Here is a 27529-nt window from a genome sequence, read left to right on the forward strand (position 1 = left end):
CTGCCAATCTATAAGAGCTGATAAAATGTAAAAACTGTAACTTGAATGCAATGTAAGTCGCTTTGGATAAAAGCGTCTGCTAAATAAAAAAAATAAAAAAAATAAATAAATAAATAAATTATCTTTAATTATAAATTAATACAGAAATCAAATGAGAATAGAACTGAAATATCAGCAATTTAATATAAACAAAATTATTTAAACAATTAAAATGATCATAAGTCAACTGATTGACCATTTATCTAAAGGTGTAAAAGTTTCACTATCATATAATATAATATAATACAGTATAATAAAAAAATAACTGCACAAAATCTATACTACAAATACTATGTTATCTGAGTGTTGCACAGTGATTAGGGTTGAGTGATTAGACAATCATAATCATTTATTTGTTTTATATCCTGCACATTATTATTATTATTATTATTATTTTCTTTCTTGGAGGACATTCTCTCTTCTGACTTTCAAACTTTCAAACTTTGCAAACATGAATGAGTGTTGTGCTGAGACAGTGACAGCTCTGACAATGAGATTGTGATCATGTGGATCTGTCCTGACTGAAGGCCCACTAGGGAGCTGAAACGTCTCGCCTCTAATCTGACACTCTGTGCTTTTCTGTCAGGTGGCAGGAAGCAGCCAGTGCAGTCACAAAGAAGCTCATAACAGCTACAAAACCTCTGAAACACCCTCACGAAACACGTACATACATCTCATCAAACCATCTGATAAAAGTCACATCTGTAGAGAAAACACACAGAGAGAGGAGACACCGGCTACAGTAGCCAGTGGGGATGTGTACTGTCAGCACAGCCACTGAGAATCAAAACTAAAAATGGGAAACAAAAACAAAACTAGTCAACCTCACAAATCGATCACTTTCTTTGTGTTTCCACTGTGTACTGTTCAATAAATTTATGCTCAAAATTTATGCTTCAAAGAGGTGGCTTAAAGCAAGCAGAATGTTATGCTAAGGTTAGCGTAACATCTTTAAAGGCATTATTTTGGCCTTTCCTGTAACTCAATGAAGAGCAACTTTATGGTTATTATCTTTCAATAGTGGGTTGTACTCTTGAATAGATATAAACTCATTATCTCATGTTTTTTTTAACAGTAAAAAATAAACAAATCTAATTTTGTGTTCACCTCTACTTCCTTGTTATGCATTTATGTTCATAAACGGTTTAAATACAGCCTAATTTTTCTAGGGATTTTTTTCATCTCCACTGTCTTCTTTATCTTGCAAAATGGTTGTTTGGCCCTATTCTCTGTTAAACTGCTTTGGAACAACATTTATAATGTTAATACAACACAAATAAAATTGAAACGTAAATTGTAAAAACACCTAATGTTTTGTAGAAGAAAAAAAAAGTTAATTCCTCATAATATTTAAATAATCTTTTTTTGGCTTTAGTATTAGAACAAAAAAAAAGTAAATTGTTTATATATTACTTATGTTGTTTCTTTCATTTTAAACTTAATATTGTTCTCACCACAACTTTTTATACATAAAATCTGCATTTAAAATTAAGGAAAAGGGTCTATTGCAAGGTGATCATTATTTTGGGGGTCCTTGGCATTTAAAAGTTTAAAAACCCCATCACAGAAATGAATATATTTTTAACGTTTTCCTAATGTTTACACCTTTACATAATATTATCCCATGACTGTGGGAACTATCTGTTAGGTGGGAAAGAACTACTAGACACTTCAGTCTCTAAATATTTGTACTAACTAGTCAAAACAGACCAAATGAAAAAAAAGATCTAACAACTGACAGAGACAGACCACGAAGGACAGAGCAAAGATTTCCTGTGAAAGTGGATCTGACCTTTCTCATTTAACTCACTTCTGTCAAATTAACTGCACGTTTAAGCATTCACAGGAGGCTCATGCGATGCAAAAATACGCAGATCCTAGCTGACAAGAGATGCTTTTAGAGGTGTTCGAGAAGGGACGGGACTGTGTGTGTGAGCAGAAAACAGGAGTGGAGAGCTCTCAGATGAAGAGCACTACTGAGGAGGGAGAAAAGACAGTCTGAGGACTTCTGAAAGAGCAAGAGTCTTCAAAGCCAGGGACGACTGAACCAGTTACACGTGTGTATAGACTGCTGCATGTCTGTGAATCCCTGTGATATGCAATGCGCTTTAGCTGACACAAGCCTTTTGATATTAGTGTGCACACAATCTATTTGACCATGGGGACTTGCTCGTTTTTACTGATGTATATATGTGTGTGTCAGCAGGTCTCCTCACCATCCGTCCACCCCTTGCTTCTGAAGCTCCGAGATGCCGAAAGACAGAGAGCCCATAAAGTCGTTCCGGCTGGTCAAGTCCCAGTCCCAGATCTCCACAGACAGCCTGCGGTCCTTGTCAGACTCCTTCAGATTACTGTAAGACACAGAGCGCAGGAGGGAGACAGACAGAGACAGAGAAATCAAGCTCAACATTTCATTTCGCATTTCTCAGACAAACAAATTACTGATCTGATTTGGCTGTGCCGCTGATGTCCAGAGCAAGAGCTTCCTTACAATGTGAAGGTCTCGTTCCACGTGGGGTTCAGGCAGCACTTGATGGTCTTGGTCTTCTGTTTGCTCTCACTCTTGGGGTCAGGGATGAGTTTTAGTTTGACGTAGGGGTCAGAGAGTCCATTGGGGTCCATGGGCACCAGGTTCTTCGCCTCTTTAACTATAACATAGAAATACAGATTATATCAGACATATAAGGACCAACATTTCTTTACTTTCACTCTTTATAGGGTGCAATCAATGCCAAGTGAATCTTTATGTTAAATAAAAATCTTTTTTGATCAATAAATATCACATATGTTAAGCACTATTTATGTTTTTAAAGTCCAGCATATAAAAAACAATGTATTATTTACAAAGTTATTTTAATGTCTTCCAATACTGCTGAAGTTGACCCTAAACTTTTGAATGTTGTGTTGTTCCAAACGTAAGACCTTCGTTCATCTTCGGAACACAAATTAAGATATTTTTCATGAAATCCGAGAGCTCTCTGACCCTCCATAGACAGTATACACACATTCAAGGCTCAGAAACAGACAGAAGTGGCAGACTGACCTAGAAGAGAAGAAATCGTTGAATAAAGTGGTTCTTTTTGTTTTCTTTGTGGACAAAAAGTATTCTTGTAGCTTCAGAAAATTACGCTTGAAGCACTGATGTCATGTACTGTGTATACATACAGCCATGGCCAAAAATATCGGCACCCTTGGTAAATATGATCAAAGAATAATCTGCATTGTTAATCCTTCTGATCTTTTATTAAAAAAATTCACAAAAATCTAATCTTTCATTGGATAAAAAGAATTTAAAATGGGGGGAATATCATTATGAAATAAATGTTTTTCTCTAATACACGTTGGCCACAATTAACGGCACCCTTTTATTCAATACTTTTTGAAACCTCCATTTGCCAGTTTAACAGCTCTAAATTTTCACCTGACAAGAGATCAGAGACCATTCCTTCATCCAGAATCACTCCAGACCCTTTAGATTCCCAGCTCCATGTTGGTGCTTCTTCTCCTCAGTTCATTCCACTCATTTTCTACAGGGTTCAGGTCAGAGGACTGGAATGGCCAGCAGAAGCTTGGTTTTGTGCTCAGTGACCCGTTTTTGTGTTGTTTTTGAGGTTTGTGTTTGGATTATTGTACGGTTGGAAGATCCAAACATGGCCCATTATAAGATTTCTAAGAGAGTGAGTCACTTATTGATTTTTTATCTGTTGTTATTTGATAGAATCCATGACGCCTTGTGTCTAAACAAGATGTCCAGGACCTCCAGCAGAAATATAGGCCCACAACATCAAAAATACAGCAGTATATTTCATTGAACACATGGGGTACTTTTTATCCCTCACCAAACCCATCTTGAGTGTTTGCTGCTAAATAGCTCATTTTTTTAGTTTGATCTGACCATAGAAGTCAGTCCCATTTGAAGTTCCACTCGTGTCTGATAACTGAATATGCTGGAGTTTGTTTTTGGATGAGCGAGGAGAATTTTTCTTGAAACCCTCCCAAACAACATGTGGTGATGTAGGTGCTGTTTGACAATTTTTTTTTTATAGGTTTTCTGACCCCAAGTCTCAACTCTTTTCTGCAATTCTCCAGCTGTGGTCCTTGGAGAGTAGCCACTCAAACTCTCCTTCTCACCGTGCATTAGGATGATATAGACCAGGGGTACGCAACGTCGTTCCTGGAGTGCCGATGTCCTGCAGTGTTTAGCTCCAACCCTGAAAAAAACCTCACCTGCCTGTAGCCCTAGTAATTTTGAAGACCTTGATTAGCTTGTTCAGGTGTGTTTGATTAGGGTTGGAGCTAAACTCTACAGGGCAGTGGCACTCCAGGACCAACGTTGCCTACCCCTGATATAGACGCACGTCCTCTTCTAGGCAGTTTGATTGGAAATTCTTAATTATTGCCCTGATGGTGGAAATGGGAATTTTCACTACTATAGCTCTTTTCTTAAAGCCACTTCACTAATTTGTGAAGCTCAATTATCTTTTGCTGCACATCAGAAATATATTCTTTGTTTTTTCTCATTGTGATGGATGATTAAGGGAATTTGGGCTTTGTCCTCCTATTTATATTTCTGTGAAACAGGAAGCCATGGCTGGATAATTTCATGTTCATAATCACCCTGGAGTGCTCAAAATTGTGAATATGAATGGGAATATACTTCAGAGATATTTTTCTCATAAGAATTTCTAGGGATTCCAATAATTGTGGCCAGTGTGTATTAGAGAAAAACATTTATTTCATTATGATATTTCCCCCCATTTTAAATTCTTGTTATTCAATGAAAGGTTAGATTTTTTTGAATTTTTTAAATAAAAGATCAAAAGGATTAACAATGTAGATTAATTTTCACAGACTTCTTTGATCATATTTACCAAGGGTGCCAATATTTTTGGCCATGACTGTATATAGTGTGTGTGTGTGTATATATATATATATATATATATATATATATATATATACACACACACACACACACTGTATATATTACATTTACACTCAAATTTACATGTATTTAGAACAAATAAATACATATTTTAGTTCGTATGTCATTTATATTATTAAATTAGTAATTTATATGATTAAATATTCATATTTTTAGGATGTCTTAATATTTTAAAAGAAAATAAAAAGATACTAAAAAAAAGTTCTGCATAGGGTGTCAAGTGTCTGATAAAATCTAAACCATGTGAACCCTTTACCCCTTAAAAGCATTAACTACGGACCCTAGATGTGAGTGAATAGCTGTCAGTCATTTATACTTGCATCTCATGAACCCTCATGGCCGTGTGGGGCTACGAATGCACACAGACCATCCCAGTAATTGGGGTTGACCTCAGCACTTGACCAGTACAACAATTAATGCAGGAGGCTGCTGTGGCCTTGAGATTTGTGGGTAGTGTAATTTCCATAATGAGTGGTGTGTGAAGGTAGGCTTAGCTGTTCATTAAGACGGCGGTGTACTGCAGCACGGAGACAGGAAGAGAGAGACGGGCTTCTGCGTGAACCGTTGTGCTCACAGAGCAGGGTTTTATTTCGCCAGCTAATAAATGCTACGCACAACATGTTCGTTCTGAAAGCCCTCCACACGGAGCAATTAAGAAAGCGGGATCACTGACCATGTAAGAATATTTGCATGAAGATATCAAAAGCTTTGACCTACAAGATACGTCCAGTTTTGGGAAATTGATAATGCTACCTAGTTGATTAAAAAAAATAAAAATTCTGATCTCATTTACATAGTAGCGAATAACACAGTTGATCAATCTAACAGACAAAGGTGTAAAAGGCTGTAGGACTATATAATTAATGTTTTAGCAAATAATTAAGCAGCACTGCTCCCTCTAGGTGAAAAACAGCACTGCAACTCAATAGCAAATGGTCTTCTGAGCGTTAAAGAGATCTAGAACTGACTGGATCCTTTAAAGGGACCGTTCACTCAAAATTTGAAAAATTCTTTCATCATTTACTCACCCTCAAGTTGTTCCAAAACTCCACTGAACACAAAAGAAGAAGGAGTAGTATTTCCTGATAATTTACTCACCCCCATGTCATCCAAAATGTTCATGTCTTTCTTTCTTCAATCGCAAAACAATTACATTCCAGGATTCTTCTCCATATAGTGGACTTCAATGGCGGCCAACGGCTTGAAGGTCCAAATTGCAGTTTCAGTGCAGCTTCAAGGGGCTCTACACGATCCCAAGCTGAGGAAAAAGGGTCTTATCTAGCTAAACGATCTGTCATTTTTTAAGAAAAATACAAATTTATATATTTTTTAACCACAAATGCTCCCATTGAAGTCCACTACATGGAGGAAAATCCTGAAATGTTTTTCTCAAACACTTTAATTTCTTTGCGACTGAAGAAAGAAAGACATGAATATCTTGGTTGACATGGGGGTGAGTAAATTATCAGGAAATGTTCATTCTGGAAGTGAACTACTCCTTTAAGAATACTTGTAACCAAACAGTTGCCGGTAGCCACCGACTTCCATATTAAAGAAAAAAAATCTATAGAAGTCAATGGCTACCGGCAATTGTTTGGTTTCAACGTTCTTCAAAATATCTTCTTTTGTGTTCAGTAGAAGAAAGAACCTCTTACAGATTTGGAACAACTTGAGAGTGAGGAAATAATGACAGAATTTTCACTTTCGAGTGAACTATCCCTTTAATCTGATTTAAGTGCAAGATTTAAGTCTTCATTCACAAAAAGAAGCCGCATAACAAGCAATGACAACACACTAAACATGATCACCCAATTTGCCTCACTAACATTTATCAACCTGCAAGTGCTCCAGTGGTCAAATAGAGCGTGAGTGTGAGAAAGATGAGGTGGAAAGGACCTTTTAAAGGCAGAGTGGCCGCCCCATTTCCATCCAGGTATTGGTCAATTCATTAGCTTTAAGTGACAGGCCTTTGAAATGCGCGACAGGAAGTGGCGCCATTCATCTTACTGTACGCTCAGCAGATCTGCGGCACTGTCGCGTGACATTAAATTATAAAGGACAGCGTGATGGATTAAAAATGTCTTTTGCGCTCAGGGCTGTCTGAGCCTCGGTTCTTTACATGGTGCAGCTCAGCTCATTAGCCGCTAGCGGGCTAAAGGCTGTTAGTTAATTCTAAGGGAAAATGGGAGCTGAGGCTCGCGGGGTGAAATGGCCCAGGATTGAGCTTGAAAAGACGGATGCATGGCTGAATATAGAGCAGTGTGTTGAGGCTAGAGTCACATATACACACCCGCTGCTGCACAGATCCAGGCATACTGCCCTCCAGAAAGCAGTTCACCCAAGAATTACAATTCTGTATTCACACTCATGTTGTTCCAAAACAGTATGAATTTCTTTCTTCTGTGGAACACAAAAGATGATATTTAGAAGAATGTCTCTGTGATTTTTATTTTTATTTTTTAGTCAACACAATGAAAGTCAGTGGGGTTTAATGTTGTTTTGGAATGTTTGAAAAATTTTTTTTTTTTTTTTAAAAGATCTCATTTTGTGTTTTGCAGAACAAAATCGTTCATACGGGTTTGAAAAGACACGAGGGTGAGTGAATGATGATAAAATTTTCATTTTTGCCTGAACAATCGCTTTAAATGCACTCTGATCAATTTTCTCTTGGTTTGTCTTCCAGAAATCTCATTTAATTGAGCTCATCTTCTGCTCTGAAAATACAACTAAGTGGAACTAAGTGGAAATTAGAACCAAGTGCAAATTCCTCATGGATATAATAGTTTAATATCAAAGATATAATAACAAATAAGTGCAAATTTATCATGGATATAATTTAATAAACTGTTTGAAAAGCTATTATCATATAAAACAATCATATAAAGCATGGAGGGTTTAAAAGGGTCACGCTAAAGGGACAGATCATACAAAAATGACAGTTCTTTCATCATCCTCATGTCCTTCTAGACACGTTTTGGACTACAAATGGAGAATATTGAACAATCTTCACAGAACATTTTCCAAAAAGCACTATAATCGCATCATAAAACATGAAGTCTTCTGAAGTCATACAATAGCTCTCTGTGATGAAAAGACTAGAATTTAAAGTCAAGTTTATACAAATCATCATGCAGCTATCAAATCAAACATGTTGCAGGCTGTCAGGTGCCACTGGTTTTTGCATGTCATGTGCAATGATACCTTCAGATTTCAGAGATACATGAATGCTTGATAAAGTGAATAATGAACTATGAATTGTTTCTTTATGGAAACAGATGAATGAAGGCTCTTCCAAACAAATTAAACTTCTGTTTTCTAGTGGAGTTTTGGAACTGTACTGTGAGTCTTTTCTCAGTCGGGTTTGTGCTAAGAGAATGAGAATAACACCCTCTGCTGGACACTGAAAGCATCACCATATTCCTGTCTTTTCTTCTCACTGGCTGCAACAGGAGACCATTTCCACAGTGTGCTTGTGTTTTTGTTTTGGAGGCGTGTTTGTATTGAAGCCAAAGAGAGACAGGAAGACTAAGTGTGCTTTCTTGTGTTGCCATGGACACGTGTAATGTAATACAAGTTTACAAGAGTGACCCTATAGAATTTCACAATGAGCTGGAACGCATTTCACTTCATCAATGTCACATGCTACATTTTAGACATCAGGGCTATTTTGTTTTTCTTTGTCCTTTTCTTACTGCTGCCATACTTTTTGGATTTAGCTTTTACTTTTTTAATGGACTAGACCAGGGATGGGCAACTTCGGTCCTGGAAGGCCGGTGTCCAGCAGAGTTTAGCTCCAACCCTAGTCAAACACAACTGAAGAAGCTAATCAGTGTTTTCAAGATCACTAGAAAGTTACAAGCAGGTGTGTTTGATTAGGGTTGGAGCTAAACTCTGCAGGACACCGGCCCTCCAGGACCGAAGTTGCCCATCCCTGGTCTAGACTATAACTAGGCACCTTGCCATCATATTCTGCCCCCTATGGGAAACGGTTCTTTTATAATGAGGTTTTTTAACAAATAATGTTTAATACTGACAACAAGGGATGTTGCAATACACCAGTGTTGACAATAACCAATAATTAAAATTTGAAATACTGATATCATGTTACTGCTAAATTATTCAATCATTTTGTAAATAATACAATGCCAGTAGTTGGGACACTTCAACATGGTATTGCACTGTAATGCTGGTTTCACCTTTTCTAAAACAGAAGCTACTACTGCCACACAATATCATGTTGCAGGAGATGACAGGCAAAAGAGACACTCTACCTGCACCTGAGAAATGTAAACTCGCCATTGTGGGAGTTTTGTGGATTCTGTTAAAAAAGACAGGGAGTTATAAACACCAGTCTGCAGGACGTGCTGATCAACAGTAAGTTCTTTTTGTACACTTTTGTACAGTTATGGTTACAAATTCTCTCTGCCTCTCTACTCTTGGATTCATTGGCCACAAAAAGTAAACAAAGTTAAAGGGGTCATCGGATGCGACATGCACTTTTACAAGTTGTTTGAACTGAAATGTGTGTTGGTAGTGTGTGTACACAACCACCCTATAATGATAAAGATCCACCCAGTGTTTTTTTTCTTTTAATCTCATTAAATAATTTTCCCATTCTCATATCAAGCCATTCTCAGATGCCTGTCTGTGTGACGTCACACAGACCCAGGCCCTCCCACGACTGTTGATTGACACTAGCGTTTTACCTTAGACCCGCCCTGAGGGAGCTGTCATCAGTCCGCCATTGTTTCAAGCCGGTGCAGATGTAGACAATAATTTCTCCTAAGAGGTTGAGGTGTTTTGTTGTTGGAAGTAATAATGAACATAGCAGTCATTTACTCCTGACATCTGAGCCGCTGAAGACGCAGTGGGTTATCTTTGTTTTTGAAGGGAATGCGCCCCGATCAATCTAAATGCGTTTATGTTCGTGCAAATCATTTGTGATCCAGCCTCACCTACAGAAGAAGTGAGTATAAGATTCTTTTATGAATCTTTGCAAATCACCTTTCCTAATAATGTGCTAGTTAGCAAGTTCCACGCTAAAGTAAACCGTATCATAAGAACGGCTCCTCACCCCACGGAAGAGAGGGCGGGGTCAGCAGAGCTCATTAGCATTTAAAGGAACATGAACTAAACTGGGTTGCTCAAAACAGAGCTGATTTTGACAGGGTAAAAAGGGTGTTGCTTTACACTACCATTGAGAAATTTTAACCAAAGTACGTTACAGACTTTTAATTAAGACCATAATGAATCATATCAACTTGGGCATCCGATGACCACTTTAAAAGATGATTTTGACTGATCTATACACATCGCCACAATATCGTTATTGTAAAGAATTGTGGCCAGGATAATTGTGTAGTGAAACTCTGACAGCCCTACTGACAACTAATACACTATTTGAAAGCTTAAATGGGATAGTTCACCCAAAAATGAGAATTCTGTCATTAATTACTCACCCTCATGTTGTTCCAAACCTGTAAGACCTTCATTCATCTTTGGAACACAAATTAAGATATTTTTTATGAAATCCAAAAGCTTTCTGACCCTCCATAGACAGCAATGAAACTATTATGTTCAAGGCCCAGAAAGGTAGTAAGTACATTGTAAAACATCATTGGTTCAACCCTAATTTTATGAAGCTATGAGAATAGCTTTTTTGTTTAGAATTCCTTTTTGTGCTCAAAGAAAACAAAAATAATGACTTTATTCAACAATTTATTCTCTTACATGTCTGAACAGTACCACGATGCATCCGTGTGAATTCCTCTGCTTGTAAACAAGTCGTAAGTCCGAGTTCTATGTCAGAATGTCAGCTCCTGCGTCAGCAGCACCACACACATGTCGTGTTATTCTCATGAACATACATCGAAGACTGACAGGGAAGAGAAGAGATTGTTGAATAAAATCGTTATTTTTGGTTTCTTTGCGCACAAAAATTAAGGTTGAACCACTGATGTCACATGGACTATTTTAACGATGTCCATGCTACCTTTCTGGGCCTTGAACGTGTCAGTTACATTGCTGTCTATGGAGGGTCAGAAAGCTCTCAGATTTCATCAAAAATAAAGGTCTTACCCTCATGTCATTCTAAAACGTGAGTAAATAATGACAGAATTTTCATTTTTGGGTGATCTATCCAAATCAATACCCTATTTGTGCTCAGATTACTATGGCAAAGCATGATAAAACATTACATTTTTTTTGTATTATGCTCCAGAGCAATGTCCTAGCAGTCAACGCTTGTGTTTAAACACATGAAGCTGTAATGCTAATGAAAATGACAAACGCTCGGCAATCGATTTTCATTTTTGGGTGTTTCTTTAAATGTAACTGGGTATTTCCAGTGCGATCAGCCCTGAAATGGTGCATGCTGGTCTAAATATATCCTGCTACCTAGTGCTGCTTTGGATTCACCACTAGGAGGAATCAAACACTAGGAAATTCCCACAAGTCTTCAGAGCAGCACACTTTATGCCTCAACTGAATGTAGTCATGCAAGATGTGCCGTATAAAGTGCATTTTTGGCTGTTCTTCAAGGGTCAAATGAAGGCATGTGTGTGGTAACAAGAGGTCCAGGATCCACCAGCGAGTGGTGCACTGTTTAGGAAGCTGGGAGTGAGTGTTTGCTTCCAAGCACATGTGTGCAGCAGTGATGTGTGTGAGTGGGCAGCGGTGACTCACTGCTGACGGTGAGCACATTGTTCTTGATCTCTGCAGTGATTTGGATGCGGCCCCTCCTCTCAGTGTGGTCAGTCCCACACAGACTCGGCACATTGGCCACACAGCGCTTATGGATGTTCATCATGCAGTCTGGATGGAGGGAGACAGAAAGAGGGAGAGATGTTACACCACAACCCCAACTTACAGATGCGCATTGTGTAAATACATGATACATGAATCTATATATAAGTGTGAACTTTTAAAGGCCAGACGGAAAGGGAAAGTGCTTTCCTTCTACCAAAGACCTGTTGAGCCAATTCTGTAACTATGAATGGCAGTTCAGCCATGACTCATACGTCTCCTACCAACATGTAGACTGCATCAAATGTATACTTTGCAAGTAAAGGCAATCCCAGACAGCAAATTTAGAGCCACTTTATTTAGGAAGAATGTATTAAATTGATCAAAAGTGAGAAATGTATGCCACAAAAAAATGACATTTTATCAGCATTTGCACAAAACCATTAAGTAGAACAACTGTTTTCAACACTGATAATAAGAAATATTATTGAGTACCAAATCAGCGAATCAGAATGACTTCTAAAGGACAATGTGACGCTGAAGACTCGTACAATCATTGCTTAAAAATGTTCCATTATCATTAAATATTAAAATACAGATATTTAATTTTTAATTAAAAAAATCACAATATTACTGTTTTTCACTGCATTTATCAGATAAATGCAGAATTGGTTAAATTTTTTATACCGTATTTACACCTAAAGGTGAATATTAGTACCTTAAAGGTACATACAGATAAATAATACATATAAGTATTTTTGAAAAGATAGCAGACAAATTCTGTATTTGTTTTCTGAGACTGTATTGTACATTGTATATATCTCAGTTGCCATTCTAAAAGGTTCTTGCTTATGTATACAGTAGACGGGGAGTTGACTCAGATTTTGGAACAAAGTAACTGTATTTTCTTTTTTTACTTATTAATAATCAGTGATGGGAATAAAGGCGTTATTTTTTCAGTAACGAGTAATCAAACGAATTACTGTTTCCCCCGTTACAACGCCGTTACCGTTACTGACAATAAAATGCGGCGTTACTATAATTTATAATATTATTATCATTTTATTTTTCAGTTTATCTGAATGGATGCACAGTGTAGTATTTGACATACCGTAAACTCTAGTGTGAAGGCGCACGCCTCGCCGTCGCTTTGTCTCACACGCGCAAAGAAAGATACAGAGCAAGATAGTCTTTCATAACATGCAGAAGTGACGCGCTACATGTAAACGATACTCTTTGTTGTATTTTCCTGTCAAAATAACGGAGTTCCTTTGGAATTCTTCAGCTTTTAAGAACTGCCTGGCTCTCCGGTAGTAGGCGGAGCTAATGCGCAAGTGACAATTTCATTGGCTGGCGCTCACCTATTATCGTCCCGGTTTTGATTTCAGCAAATCAACTCGAGCGAACGCAGACAACGTGATTAATATTCATGAACCCAGCAGTTTATTAATCCTTGGTGTGTTTTATATTGTTATTAGTAGTAGAATTCGTAGTAGTTTTGTTATCTTATCAGTATTATTTTTTTTTTTTCTTTTTATCGAAACATTAAATGACATACAATATCTTAAGCACCACCACCAGTCCTAATAATTACTAAAGTTATATCATCATATAATGCTAAATTATCATAGGTAACACTTTACAATAAGGTTCATTAGTTAACATTAGTTAACAACATTAGTTAACATGAACTAAGAATGAACAATACTTCTACAGCATTTCTTAATCTCAGTTAATGTTAATTTCAGCATTTACTAATGCATTATTAAAATCACAAGTTGTGTTTGTTAACATTAGTTAATGCACTGTGAACTAACATGAACTAACAATGAACAACTCTATTTTTATTAACTAACGTTAACAAAGATGAATAAATAGTGTAATAAATGTATTGATCATTGTTTGTTCATGTTAGTTAATACATTAACTAATGTTAACAAATTACACCTTATTGTAAAGTGTTACCAATTATCATAATATCAGATTATAATGATTGACTGACTGATGCTATGTCAGATATTTAAAAAAAAATCTGTGCCATTTTACAAACATAAGCTTTATATATATAATTGGTTGATACTATTTACAATAATATATTGAATTTGATAGGTGTCTCTCACATTGTCCCACAGAAATATTAAAATAGATTAGTGTACAATGTTTTATAATAATAATTTATTCTATTTAGTGTCCATTTCATTCATTTAATATTGGGGGCATCCAAGTTATTTGACATATTTGAACATTTAAAAAAAAAGAAAAGGAACGCAATAGTTACTTTCCCTGGCAATTAGTTACTTTTATAATGATGTAACTCAGTTACTAATTCAGTTAGGTAACTATAACTAATTACTTTTTTACAGTAACGTGCCCAACATCGTTAATAATATACAAACCATAATGAGAACATGAAAACACATATCAATTCAACTTCCCCACCAACTCTCCCTCCCTCCCTCACCCACCCAACCTAACCCTGCGATCTCTTTAAATCGGGTACATAATGGATAGAAAAATTAACAGAAAACCAAAGCCACAGGAATCATAAAACATAAATTCCAAAAAGTAATTGTCTTCTGAAGGTTGTATAATCTGACCGAGAACAAACTAGTCCTGAGGTTGTACTCTCCTGCTATAATAATCCCCAGCATCATGTGTGCTTTAGATGCTGCTATACTTATTAACAAGTGAGACCATCCAGCCCCATCAGAAATACATAGGCTGGTTGACTACTGTAAACTGATTTTCACAGCAAGGTCAGTGGGGGCTGAAGAACAAAGCAGTAGTGAAGATGCCGTTTAGTGAAGATCACAGTTTCGCTGCTTTTGTTGTGTTGGAGGCCACAGGCCAAAGACAAGCAGCCAGACTCAACATACGTTTACATATCAAATAGCCAAACAGGCACTCTGGCATTCAGACTACTTCTGAAAATGACTGTGAAACAAGCAAACACACATTCACACACACATACACACTGTACTCCTTCATGCACTGCAGCACTTCTCCACAGTTCAGTCAGAAGTGTGACGGAGCGCAAGCCATAGCTGGAGTGTAAACAGTGTAGAGGGCCCCGGAGAAGACGACGCACACATTGGAAACTAAACAAAGGTAATTATAGCTCTCCCTGTCTGCAACCATAACAGCTTTGTGTCAGGTTTCAGGTGAAGATGCTGAGCGCCTCATCTTTACACCACCTGTCAGCTCACTTGCCTACCTGCCTGTCATACATTAATAAGAGTAAAGAGCTGCTGGAAAATACGCTGTTATATCAATGAATATTTGTTAGCCAACAATCAGGTATGTGGCGGTGAATATCTGTGCCCCGGAGGCTTGGACAGCTGCTGAGTGAGTGAAGCATTTTGAATGTTTTATGTATTGGACACTGGATAAGAGGCTGGCTACCATGAGATGGAAAATCTCTTTTCAGTCAGGTACTTTGTGAGTGGGACTTCATACAACCTGGTTATGTTCACAGGATATTTGCCTCACAGGCATATGTAACACACGGGTTGCCGAACCATTATAGGCTACTAGGCTTGCACGGTGTACAGTACAAATGGGATCATAAAACATTGAATAGTAGTAACACAGTAACATTTCGCACTTTTGAATTCTAACAATGTGCTGCTATTCAGTACAATTCAGCAGTCCCAAGGAGCGTGATGTAAAATGTGAGCGCTAATGTTAAGTTAATGGTGTCAAAATGCATCATTGCATGATTTGAGCATGAAAAAGTTGAATGCATTTATTGTGGAACTAGGGGTGTTCGATATGACGATTTTTGATCGTGGACGATAAAAATGTCTCCACGATCTGCTTTTGAAGAAATATCGTAGTATCGTGCTACAGCGCACATTATATCAATTACAGTTCTGGCGCCGCTGTACAACACGACATACAGCGGTAGAGTTACTCTGACAGGACACTGCACTTATTTGCGATCGCAAAAGTACATTATTTGCATACAAGCCTTGCCGGTTAAATGTTTCATTCAAGCGCTGGTCTGACGTGCGCTTTTTCTGAGCGCATTCACCAGAAGCACGCGCGCTAAAAAGCCTGTCTAACAGCGCCTGATTACTGAACTAAGTTATCTTTTGCGCTAATACTGTCAAAACACACAAGGTTTACATATAGACTCAGTTGGTTATGTCTAAAATTAAAGTAAACGGATGAGAGAGAAACGGATGCGTGCCTGTATATTAGATGCGTTCAGGTCTTAAAGGGACAGCCGACTGTCATTAAAGGGATAGTTCACCCTAAAATTTCATTTCTGTCATTATTTACTCACTCACATGTTGTCCCAAACCTGTATTAAGTTCTTTCTTGTGCTGAACACAAAAGAAGATATTTTGAAGAATGTGGTTAACCAAACAGTTGCTGGTCCACATTGACTTTGATAGTAGGAAAAAAAATCATATGTAAGTCACTGTGGACCAGCAGCTGTTTGGTTTTCCACGTTCTTCAAAATAGCATTTATGTTCAGCAGAAGAAAGAAATTCACTCAGGTTTAAAACTAATTTTGAGTAAATGATCGTATAAAAATAAAAAACTTTGACAGAATTGACAGACAGATGACAGAATGACTATATGACCGTCATGACTATTCCTACTATGTTAATAAAACAACAAAACACAAAGAGAAAAATCACTCACTACTCTTGACTGAAAACTTTAATACAGTTGCTTTAGGAATCAGTCTATATAGTGTTTTATTATTATATTTGTTCATTCACGCTAAATACACCTGTTGTACCTGAAAATAAATTACTGTTTGTTTTATTTGTATATTATGTGTAGTTGTAATGTGTATCTTTGTTCTTATTTTTTTTAATAAGAAAGATAAAATAAAGACAAAGATTTTATCTTCACCCACTTTGGCCTAAATATCTGCCTTTTTTTTTTTTTTTTTTGTTACCTTAAAAGGCTGTCTTTATAATAGGGGAATTAGTTTGGCTGTAATGCTCAGATAACTTGCAAAATAGTAAATCGTGATAAAATCGTGAATCGTGATATTTCTAAAAAAAATCGTGATATGATATTTTTTCCATATCGCCCACCCCTATGTGGAACTTAATTGATTATCATTCCTGTAATAATTGCCAATGTGGGTATTACAATAGATGCAGAGCATGTGAGACTGAGAAAAAAGAAGTCTGGTGTTGGTAAAATTTTTTAATGTTTTTGAAAGAAGTCTCTTAAGCTAAATAAGACTGTGATATAATGATCAAAAATACAGAAAAAAAACTATTTAAAATAACCGTTTTCTATATAATATTTATTCTATTATGTAATTTATTCCTGTGATGGCAAACCAGAATTTTTAGCATCATTACTCCTGTCTTCATTGTCACATGACGCTTCAGAAATCATTCAGTCATATGCTGATTTAGTGCTCAAGAAGCATTATTATCAATGGTAAAAAGTGTTTTTCGGGATTCTATGATGAATAAAGCTCAAAAGAACAGCATTTATTTGAAAAAGAAATCTTCTGTAACATTATAAAAGTCTTTACTGTCACTTTTGATCAATTTAATGCATCCTTGCTGAATAAAAGTACAAATTTTTTACTGACCCCATAATTTTGTAGTTTATCTGTTTAAATTTGAAAAGAAATGTTTAGTTTTTGTTGGTATTAGACTGAATCCTACATTATGATATCCAGCAAGCCCTACAACATCCATTCCACAAAAAGAATTTGCATCCTGGGATCAGCTTTGAACTATAAAAAAAAACTTGTAAAAACCAAAGTAGTATTCTGCGTTATTATGTGCCTGAGTGGAAATCAAGGAAAGTGAGAGATACCCACGGTCACATCTCATGCCCTGGTGGATGAGTCCATACAGCAGAGAGCCGCAGTGGTCACAGAAGGTGGGGCTGGAGTACGTGTGGACCTTGAACTTGTGCTTACTGCGCGGGTCCTTCAGAGAGACACAAAAAAGAGAGCAGTCAGCCACGTTGGCCATAAATAAGCATTACCAAAAATAAACTGGAAATTATTGTTGATTGCAATAACACAAATACACAGTGTAAAAGTTCTTAAAGGGGAAGTACATTTGAAACAAGTATTTTACATGGTAAAAGCATAGGTGCGGCAAGGAAAAGGGAGTAAGAAAAGCCAGCTTATAGCTTTACAATATTCACATTTCAACCTTTTTTGCTAATTGTGAAAAGTAGTAAACATTCAAAATCAGAAAGTAAAAAAAAAAAAACTTTGTTTAAAAGCAAATGGATTGCTATTGCACAACACATGTAAAGCACATTTCACACTACAGATGTGCAATAATAAATACTGTATTATATAATGTATACACACAAACACACACACACAGATTTTGTAGATTTTTTGTAGATTTGTTTTAAAGAAATTCATATTTTATTCAGCAAGCATGCATTATTTGATCAAAAGTGACATACTTTTACATTATTAAAAAACATGTAACTAAATGTATAAACTCTATTAAACTCTGTTAAACTTTATTTGAACTAAATTATGTTATTTTTATTCTTTCATCAAACTTTATCTATTTATCAAATAATTCTTTTTTTCTTTTCTTTTTTTTTAACAATTGCGCTTTCCACAAAAATACTGATTTGCTAAGTATCTTGACTGGAGTAATGGCTGCTGAAAATTCAGCTTTACTATCACAAGAAAAAAAATGTAATTAAATTAAAATTAAAATTAAAAAATATTTCACACTAATACTGTTTTTACTGTCTTTATCAAGTGGTGACTTGGTAAGCATTAAAACATCTTTCAAAAACATATGTATATATTTTTTTTTTTAACAGTAGTGTATTACACAATTAAACAGAAATAGAAAAGAAATAAATAAAGAGCAGTGGGATTTTTCTTGTTTTCAAAATTTATTCTTTCAAATATAAATAAAAAGTTAATATCGTTTAGTTCATAAAAATATATTATATAGAATAAAATCATATATATATAATATTATAATATATAATAATATTGATTAATAGTATATAGATTGTATAATGACAGAGGATGACACCTGAGCATTACTGGAACACCGGGTCAGCAGGGCACTGCCAGTCAGCTGAAACACTGGCACACCAGAATAGCCTTCCTATTCGCCTCCCCCCAAGTGATCCATCCATTATTAATTAAGCAGGGGCTCTTTTATGACTTTCTATTCATAAGAAGCTGTTTTAATATTCTCCCTCTGAATACAGCTCATGGCGGCATTGACACTCACACAAAAAGAGAGCAGCTTCCATACGGCCTGTGGCCTGGGCGCACATAGAGGCCCCAGTGAGTGTATGCAGCACACACAAAGCCCACAGGACTGTGTTACATACTCTTACAGTAGAGGAATATGCAATGAGAAGAGGTCAGAGTGAATTTACACAGGCTGCCCTCATATCCAAGAGCACACAGTGTAGGGAAGCAGAGGTGCTGATGAGGCACTCGGTGTGATGAAATGAGAGAGGGAGTAGGTGGATGAGGCGAGAGAGAGAAAGAGAGCAAGGCTACATGATAATATTACAATAAAAATCACAATAAGTAGTTCCAAAGGGGTCAAAGTTAGGCAAGGTCTGTTAGCCTTTGCTAGTGGATACTGTAATTACATGCTCTGCAGGGTTAAAAGCGTTTTACTGTTCTAATAACAATAGTTTTCTATTTTGTATTTCTATTTTATTCCAGTCTTCAGTGCCAAACTGTCCCGCTTAATATTTTTGTGGAAACTTTATACTTGCAATAAAACGTTTACCAAGCCACATCGCTTCAATCCCAGTATACATTTACCCAACTATTATCAAAAGTATTTCTAAATAAATACAACAAAACATTTCTTGCGACCTTACATGAAGTATTATGACAAAATGGATTATGAAGAAGAATTGGATCTGTTCCACAGGTGCATTAGAGCTAACATTAGCATCATGCTACATAACACAATTTATGAGATTAATAGTGCACTTTTACTCAGAACTCACTGCAAACCACCATCGAGTGTTTGTAATAACTTCCTTTTGCGATCACATGTGGAATTTGGTCGTTTACTGTTGTTAAAATATGCTATTTATAGCCTTTTATATCGTTGCACAAATTAGCATTTCAGATGTACACATTCAACTCAAAAAAATCACATACAGATATATCCTATCGTAATCGTGTGTTTATTATCTTATATAATTTCTTATATTTATTTCTGCTGTGTAAAAGCCTTAACATGTGCTCTGCTGAAACTCACTTTGTTTGTGATGTTACAACCGCCTCTCCGTTCTTAAGTTACCAGGGATACATTCCAAGTATAATACACATTAGTAAAAGGATCTATTTTAATTTTTATTTGTCTAAATACACTTTGGGCAGCCGTGGTACATTATAAAAGTAGCCCAAAAAACCGCAACCCACGGCTCTGTAATTTTTCCCACGACTGTATTTACAAAATAGCCCACTTGTGCCGTTACCCTGGCAACACTGGTTCCCTGTACCCTCATCACACAATGATAGATAACCTTCTGCGCTGCAATGACGGGAAGAAGTTGGTGTCAAACCTTATCAAGCGATTCATTTGCGTAAAAAAAATATTAACACGTTAAAATTTTTTGATTAATCGCATGCGTCAAGTAAACCGTTAACATTGACACCCCTAATATATATATATATATATATATATTTTTTTTTTTTTTTTTTTCCTCTCCATATATTGCCTAGTTACATCATTACTTGTTAGTTTGTCATTTGCTTGAAAACAATGGTCTAGTTTCTGGCCGAGGTAGCCATACACTTTTAAAAGTGTGACAAATCTACTACTACTCAACCGAATCATGCCACACGGGCTGTTTCTGTGCATCATCCATGTATCTATTTCCTTGCTTTTTTCCAAGAGAACAGTTGTGAAAATATCAATTTGGATGGCACTCTAAAAACAACCAAACCTTAGCAACAACACATTAGGCAATATAAACAGCACTGAGCAAACAACGAAACCTACACGACCCAGTGGGCAATTTGGACAGCAATATGCAAACCACTAGAGCCAGCGCACTTTCAAAGCTCAATGGAAAGCAGCTAAGTGCTTAATTAAAATTATATTAACCATCCCAGCCATATTAAACAGCATTGAGGAAGCTTTTGGAAGCAGAAGATGGAAGGCGTTTCTATCCATATATCAGGGACAAAGTATAATCAAGCTTCAAAGCCTGGGCCTCCATGAATTATGGACCAAGCTGTCCATTTTCCTTGTGTTTGCAGGCAAAGTTACAAGTGATGATCGTGTATCATGTGATGCAGTGAAAAGTACAGAGCCCATGAGTTCATTCACAAAACTTTTGCTTTGCAATGCAATACTTTGCAACAGAATGTATAAAGTTTTGCAAGAGAACACGGTAACACTTTATTTTAAGGTGTCCTCGTTACACATATTGCATGTAATTACTATTATAATAACAATTAATTATGCATAATTACATGCAAGTAACCCTAAGCCAAACCCTAATCCTAACCCTAAGCATACAGTAAGTACATGTAGTTAATTATTATTACTCAGTATTTAATTGTATAATTACACTGTAACAAGGACACCTTAAAATAAAGTGTAACTGAGAACATAAAAGCATTGAAATATGTTGGCCTACTTGTAATAAAATGAAAGTAAAATGCACAAATAACATTAAGATTCAAGGAAGTCTGAAAGATTTTCAGAACTTTTACGACTTTTTTTTTTGCTTTAGAACATTTACAAATGTTAAATCTACAAATAAAATTAAGGATACCACTGCATCTATCTGAAAATAAAAAATAAAATGCAGTGATTTAGTTATTTTCAAAGCTTTCAGTGTACTCTCATCATAATAGAACTTCATGATTGTTTATTTAAATTATTAAAGTAATTTTTTGTTAAATATTAACCAAAATTTAAAATAATTTGTTTTGTAATCTCTGCACAGGAGAGACTTGGTGTTGTTTCGAAACAAAAGAAAATATATTGTATCGGCTATCGGCTAAAATGAGTTGAAAAATATCGGCATATCGGATATCGGCAAAATCCAATATAATGAATCCCTAGTATCTGTTAAGAATAATGAAATGGGGTTGAGCGAAACTACATACTTTCAAAATCATATTTAACAAGACCAAATATGGAAACAAGAGGCGGGAACACATGACAGACACGACAGAGGATGTAACAAACGTCAGTTGAGTCCAAAACCACATTAGACCACACTGACTTCTATTGAACATACAATAGAAGTCAGTGTGGTCTAATGTGGTTTTGGACTCAGCTGACGTTCATTCTATAGGTGTATTTTTCAAAATCCTCTTTTGTGGCTCAAAGAAGGAAGTCATAAAGGTTTGGAAAAACATGATGAATAAATAATGATCATTTTTTTATTTTTGAGTGCACGATGCATTTAAAAAAAAAAAAAGAAGCTATTTCATGTTCAATGCATCCTTCTTACATAAATGCGTTTTCTAAACAGTCCGATAAAACATATTAGTGCATCTCATGGCAACACAAACAATTTACAGCACCATGCAGCACAGGGAACAATATGATGTGCTCATGTCTGTGAAGGTCCATTCAAACAAATGAAGGCACATCAGAAGAGGGCTGTGAAATGCAGAGTAGGTGCAGGTGTGAAGGGGCTTTTGTAGACTCATCTGAATAGTCTGATGACAATGTCACCCCTGTAGCGCTGGCCCATCCGACAAAATACAGATTCACTCATTATAAAGAGAAGAGACACAGTATAATTCATTTGTATTACAATTCCCTGTCAGCTTATACAGATGGGACACAGTGAGCAGCATACAAACAATAACAAACAATGAAAGCCGGTAGATGAAATTAAGCCCAACATATGGGTGCCTGTCCAAACAGAGATCCACAGACAGGAAAAACAGCAAGTTACAGATGCAAATAAAATCATAGCACCATCTTTGTGCTAAAACTGATCTAAATACTTTTATTATTTGTTCATTTATTACAAAAAACATCCTCTTCCAAATTGTATATATTTAACTACACTGTCATACAAACAACCTGTTCATTTTGTACCCGATTTAAGGTCTGTATGGGAACATTTGATCCCAATATGTAGGCAAAACCTGAGCCACCCATACACAGTGTGCAGGTGTGGGTTTCTCTGATCACGTCCCCCTCTTCAAAGCAGATGTGATCATTTAAGGCGCTTTGTTCATCACTGAACCCTCATTAAAATGAAAAGTGAGAGCACAGGAACTCTTGTCTATTCATAAACGTCAAAGGCAAAGAGCAAAGCCAACCAGTCTAAATCTGATCAAGACCCACTGATCATAAAATACTAATGTTCCTTTGTGGACATCACAGAAGATTATACTGACCTTCTGACCACAACCATTTTTACCAGAATATATCAAATTGTATAATTATATACCTATATTGTGTGCTGCAAATAACTGAAAGAACGAAACTATGCACTGTACCAGGTTTTCTTGTGACTGTTCTTTTTAAAGGACTCCAACAAACATGCGTCTTTTTATACAAAGCAATCTGAGACCTTTTAAAGTTGTTTGTAGATCAGCCTTAATACTGGTTATAAACTGATAGACTGAAAAAGAGCTCAGCTTGTGGTTGCAGAGAAAAGATCTTCAAGCGATCTTTCAAGTTTTCTACCATCATGTCCTACTACGTAAAATAAGCAAAACCAAGGCCACACTTCCCCCAAAATATTCTGAAGTGCAGACTTAACAAATACAGACAGGTTTATTTTTAAACAATTTTATTACATGCTGAATATATGGTTACATCCTCAAGTGTGACAAAGTGAACTTAAGCTCCTTCAGAGCGGGGAGTGGTGTGTTTGGATTGGCTTGTCAGGCAAGAAGTTCACAGTTCCTTCAGACCAATGCAGGTGTTTGGGAAACCAAGACAAAAACCCCACAAAGCAGTTAACAGGAAACAGCAAGTGTTACACAGGAAAGCGATCTTCTGCACACAACCCTTTAGAAACTCCACCACTAATATGTCAGTGCTTTAACATGCAGTTCGTTTGTCTTCTATGCATTGAAAATTGCTCTATATTTAATTTATTTTTATATGCACTATACCGAAATTAATGAAATTTAGGATTTTCATGACTTCTCTAGGCATGTCCTGCTGATTTGCTGGTTTTCGCTGATTTCATCTAGTCTCCCAGACTGGTCAAACTGGTGTTTAGTTGGGCGACCAGCTTGACTAACTGAAAAGTGCTCAAACCCGTTTTTAAACCAGCTAAAAGACCAGTCTGACCAAGCTGAGAGAGCAACTAACACAAACAAACCTGCTAAGGGTAGTTTTTTCATAAGTGCAAAAATCTCAAATTTAAAATTATTTCATATTTCCATGTTTTCTTTTAAAGGGATAGTTCAGCCAAAAAATTTGAATTCTGTCATTAATTACTCACCCTCATGTCGTTCCAAACCCGTAAGACCTTCATTCATCTTCAGAACACAAATTAAGATATTTTTGATGAAATCCCAGAGCTTTCTGACCCTCCATAGACAGCTAGGGAAGTACCACCTTTAAGTTAGTTAGGACATCAATATAATATTCCAACATTGATGTTATGAAGCTACGGGAATCCTTTTTGTGCGCAAAGAAAACAAAAATAACAAATTTATTCAACAATTTCTTCTCTTCCGTGCCAGACTTCATTTATGACAATATCACAACACGTGTGTGATGCTGCTGATGCAGGAGCCCGCGTTCTGATCTAGTACCCTCGTGAATAAATTGTTGAATACATAGACGTTGGAACAGGGGGCAGCTGTTTTTTCGTTGTTTTTGTTTTCCGTTTTTCTTTTTTATATATATATAAATACAGAATCTGAATTAAAATGTGTTTGATTTAGGCCGACATTTCAAAGTTTTGTGTCATAAAATTTCTTGTTTCTAAGCAAATGTTGAATTTAGCCAGAGACAGGCGCACTCAGAACTGTCATATATCACAACTTTTCAGTGTTTTCAACCACATACTGTTTATTTTAGGTTTCAGACATATAAATTCACATAAGTACTAAAAAAAACAATACATTTAGAGTTTGTAAAATACACACTGATGTCTGTGGAAGAGGTAATAATAATCCTTTCCATTATAATTCGACACGTTTTATTCATATCAGATACACATTGTGTAAGTAACTTTAATGTTTACTCTATTCTTCTCCCAGTTCACCAGCCACTTACTTTTAAGTATTTCAGGAGAAGTGGATGAATTCACGTGTTGTAAATCCAACAGATCCGATTCTCTGAACTGCGTCTGCGGCACAAACTAACATAGCGCATACAGCTCAACTAACGCGATCGTTATAAAGGTGTTTAAACAACAATACACTTCCACTTGCATGTATTTGACAATCGGAATATCAGATATTTCATGCCATAGCTAACACATGTGTGAATATTCTGAATAAAAAAGGAAAAATGACATAAAAGCAGTTTAAGCAGATCATCAGTAAATTGGAACGGCCACACTGAGCTGTGCGTAACGCCCACAGACGTGAAGTGAACGAGACAGAGGCTGTCCGGTACTGTCTGAAATGGTTAACTCTGTGGCGATGCATGTGCAAAACAGATTTAACTAATCATAAAGTCAATCAGGATACACAACACAAAAGGCCTACACTAAGGTTGAACCACTGAAGTCACATGGACTATTTTAAAGGGGGGGTAAAATGCTGTTTCATGCATTCAGAGTTGTTTACACTGTTAAAGAGTTGGATTCTCATGCTAAGCATGGACAAAGTTTAAAAAAACTATTTGGACATATAACAGAGTATTTCTGTGCCAAAAATCTTACTTCCGGGTTTGTACAAGTTTCGGAGAGTTTTTTTGATCGTGGCTCTTCATGACGTAAATGAGGGTGGAACTCCTTATATGGGTATTTCTCCCGGAAGAACGCGCCTGAGCACGCGTCGACCAGCGCGAGAGCGTGCCCAACAATGCGCTTCATTTGGCTGCACTACACAGGACTCGCTTGGGAATAATGTCTCTAAAGAAGTGTGTTTTTGGTTGTAAGGGAAATATAACCTTGTTCAGCTTCCCGAAGAACCCAGCGTTACGTAAACAGTGGATGCAGTTTGTTTTTTCGGGCCAGCAACTGAGTTTCTCAAGTGTGTTTGTTGACGAACATTTAAACAAGGCTTAGTTCGACGCTGGATTTGCAAATCAAATGTCTCTGTTTTGTTGGTGATCGGCACTCAAGTGCTCATCACGCTTTAGCTCCACCCACGGCGTGCCTCCAGGAGCTCTGCTTTTTTCCGAAGAGAATCGTAAAGCTGTATCTTTCTTTTATAAACATGATAAAACTAAAGACTTTTTGGAAATATGAAGGATGCAGTACTACTCTTCAGGTACTCAAGATTAACATGAGATTGGGTGAAACTGAGTGTGTTATGCTCCCTTTAACGAAGTCCTTACGACCTTTCTGGACTTTGAACGTGTCAATTGCGTTGCTGTCTATGGAGGGTCAGAAAGCTCTCAGATTTCATCAAAAATATCTTATTTTGTGTTCTGAAGATGAACGTAGGTCTTACAGGTTTGGAATGACATGAGGGTGAGTAATTAATGACAGAATTCTAATTTTTTGGGTGAACTATCCCATCTGTCAATTAATTTTTCTAGTAATCTGAAAAGAGAGACAAAATCAAGTGAACTTGCTATATAATGCAAAAAATAATTTTTGCTGCACTTGAAAAGGTTAAAGTTAAACAGTTTGAACTTTGAATGGTGCATTACAATGCTTAAGGTACCACAGTTGCTGATGCTTCGCTCCATAGCATCTAATGCACTGAGCAACACTGATGCGAAAGGACCTTAATACTCGATAATTATCTCACCTAAGTTACCGTACACTGCGTACAAATGCCATTATGTCTGTCATAGAGGAAAACGTTGCTGTTTTTTCTATGACAAAGCAACAAAGATTCTTTTCAGATAGAGCGCATGCACAATCCTCCCACTTCCATGCTTCTATCACACAGCACGCAGTGCACTGAGTCATCGAATAATCAGTACTGAATAAGAAGGTGCAGGCAGTTCTGTACAAAGGAGTTCAAATGGAAAGACAGGGGAGGGAGAGGAGACGCAATAGAAATGCATCGCTATAGAGCCATCCCACCCGGTGGCCTTCAGAGAGTTCCCATGGTGATGGCCAAAGCCCATCGCCCAGCAACAGGCTGGTACCTGTCACAGCGAGAGTTCGCGGCGGTTGTCACGTCTGGCTGAAGAAAAAATAAATAAAAAAAATACACTTGAGAAAGCCGAACATTTCTGAGTAAAACACACAAACACATACTTTCACACTTCCATTTCCTCTTTTCTCAAACTATGCACTAGTTATGAGGCATGTTTTTCTTTAGTAGCAGCTGTAGATTATGATCATGTCGGAGAGGGGGGTTGTGGGTAGCATTTATCACAGTGTCAGTACCACTGTGATAGAGTTATGCAAAACACAGTTTCTGTGGTTTGCTACAAGAAACGGTCATGGCCAAAAGTTAAAGGTTCTAGGTGATCATGCATTAGTAATAAATAACAATCATGTAAAATAATCTCAATCATTACATATTAAATTAAATGTATCCAATTTTCCAATTAGGTCCAATACTCGCTATTAACAAACTATTAACTATGACTTTTGCCTCAAAAAACTCCTAATTTGCGGCTTATTAATAGTTAGTAAGGTAGTTGTTAAGTTTAGGTATTGGGTAGGATTAGGGATATAGAATATGGTCATGCAGAATATGTGCTTTATAAATACTAATAAACAGCCATGTTAATAATTGGCATGCTAATAAGCAACTAGTTAATAGTGAGA

The 27529-nt window shown here is 36.6% G+C and overlaps 1 protein-coding gene across 6 annotated transcripts in view; it reads right to left on the reverse strand.

Moving 5' to 3' along the window:
* prkcbb (protein kinase C, beta b) overlaps positions 1-27529 on the reverse strand; it is a 155317-nt gene that overhangs the window by 76964 nt on the left and 50824 nt on the right. For 4 of the 6 annotated variants that reach the window (XM_058769639.1, XM_058769638.1, XM_058769640.1 and 1 more), the window contains 4 exons: positions 17532-17643; positions 11666-11794; positions 2531-2687; positions 2256-2390 (listed from right to left, as the gene is read on the reverse strand). In XM_058769639.1, coding sequence (XP_058625622.1) covers positions 2256-2390; positions 2531-2687; positions 11666-11794; positions 17532-17643 — 533 coding nt within the window. Of the gene's footprint in view, positions 1-2255; positions 2391-2530; positions 2688-11665; positions 11795-12836; positions 13038-14696; positions 14743-17531; positions 17644-27529 lie in introns of those variants that run through there. The other 2 variants (XM_058769645.1, XM_058769642.1) reach the window with 2 other exon arrangements.

The sequence above is a fragment of the Onychostoma macrolepis genome, chromosome 03 (assembly GCF_012432095.1).
Source record: "Onychostoma macrolepis isolate SWU-2019 chromosome 03, ASM1243209v1, whole genome shotgun sequence".
Lineage (NCBI taxonomy): Eukaryota > Metazoa > Chordata > Actinopteri > Cypriniformes > Cyprinidae > Onychostoma > Onychostoma macrolepis.